This window comes from Aureococcus anophagefferens (assembly GCF_000186865.1).
Source record: "Aureococcus anophagefferens unplaced genomic scaffold AURANscaffold_222, whole genome shotgun sequence".
Taxonomy (NCBI): domain Eukaryota; class Pelagophyceae; order Pelagomonadales; family Pelagomonadaceae; genus Aureococcus; species Aureococcus anophagefferens.
The window spans coordinates 1-1,482 of NW_008705760.1; the positions used below are offsets into that span (position 1 = coordinate 1).

Genomic DNA, 1,482 nt, shown 5'->3' on the forward strand with positions numbered 1-1,482 from the left:
TCGACGCGCACGTCGACGGCGGCGGCTCCATCGAGCCCTGCGAGTGGGACGGCGGCGGCGACGACATCAGCAGCGAGACGAGCTCGCCCCCGCCGAGCCCGACGCGGTGCTAACACTAGGAGGACGCGCTGCGCCACGTGGCGACGGCGTTCGCCGTCGTCGCAACCGCGATGACGCTCCCCGCGGCGATGGAGAGCCAGTCGAGCGCGCGGTCGCGCGCCGACGCCGCGATGGACAGGTGCATCCAGGGCCCGACGATGAGCCCGAGGGGCGCGCAGGCGAGGGCGCCGAGCAGGGAGACGACGTGGTCGAGCTTGTGCTCGAAGGCCACGGCGAGCGCCGCGAGGAAGAAGACGAGGCCGACGCGCGACGCCGCCGCGGCCCGCGGCCGCTCGCCCGACGCGTCGAACATGTCCGTCACGGGGAAGAGCTGCAGGGGGAAGGTCAGCAACACGACGACGACATAAACGCCGCGCACGGCGCCGCCCGGCCACGGCGTCGACGGCAGCGACTGCGACGCGATGACGTTCACTTCGTCGCCGAACGCCAAATAGCAGACGATGCCGAAGCAGGCGTAGGCCGCGGCCACGGACGCCACCGTCGCCACGGTCAGCGCCGTCATGCGGCCCCGGTGCTTCGACGCCGTCGCGTCGCAGACGGGGACGACGATGGGCGCCTGTGGTCCAAGGGGTCCTGACCAAACTTCAAACCTCTCTAGCTCGGTCAGCTCGAAGTCGATTCGGCTGATTTTTGGACGAATCGATTGCTCTCGTCGAGTTCTCGAAGCAGAGCCGAAGAGGTCGCGTCGGAACGGTCGACTACGCTCAAGGTGAAGTCGGGTGGAAGATTTGAATTCGGCACAGATGGGCGCCGTCCCCTCGAACGCGAAGACGGTGATCCCGGCGAACGTCAGCGTCGACCCGAGCGGCGCGAAGCCGTAGGTCACGTCGGCGCGCGGGCCCTCGCGCGCGAGCGTCTTCAACGCGTAGGCGGCGACGACGACGAGCGCGAAGGCGACGAGCGCGTTGCCCAGCGCGTTGAGGAAGTGGAGCTTCTGGAGCTTTGTGGTCAGCGAGAGCGGCGCCTCGAAGACGGCCATGGCGGCGATGAGGATGGCCAGCGACGGCGCGCGGGACCCGAGCAGATCGCCCGCGTTCTCCGCGACGAAGATGAAGTAGGTCACGCAGTCGCCGCACTGCATGGCCGCGACGCAGAACCGCACCAGCACGTCGCAGCGCGGCCCGGCGAAGCGCCGCGCGAGGCCCTGGATGCCGTGGGCCGTGTCCAGGCCCTCGTCGCGCGCGTGGCGCCAGCAGTCGACGAGGCGGCTGATGCCCAACGCGAAGAGCACGTTCGCGACCACGATGCAGACCAGCGACCCGCCGATGCCGGCGTCGCTGAAGCCCTTGGGGATGTAGAGCGCCGCGNGGCCGACCATGCAGCGCACGAGCGCGACGACGGCGCGGCTGAGCGTGCCGCCGG

General features: G+C 70.2%; 1 protein-coding gene across 1 annotated transcript; it reads right to left on the reverse strand.

Annotated features, from left to right (window-relative positions):
• Window positions 1-115: 115 nt before the first annotated feature.
• Window positions 116-1,438, reverse strand: AOT10 (hypothetical protein; the record flags this gene model as incomplete). The annotated part of the gene is made up of 2 exons (XM_009044275.1): window positions 116-676; window positions 893-1,438. 2 exons carry the CDS (start codon window positions 1,436-1,438, stop codon window positions 116-118), a joined length of 1,107 nt encoding a protein of 368 aa, XP_009042523.1.
• Between the last annotated feature and the right edge of the window lie 44 nt (window positions 1,439-1,482).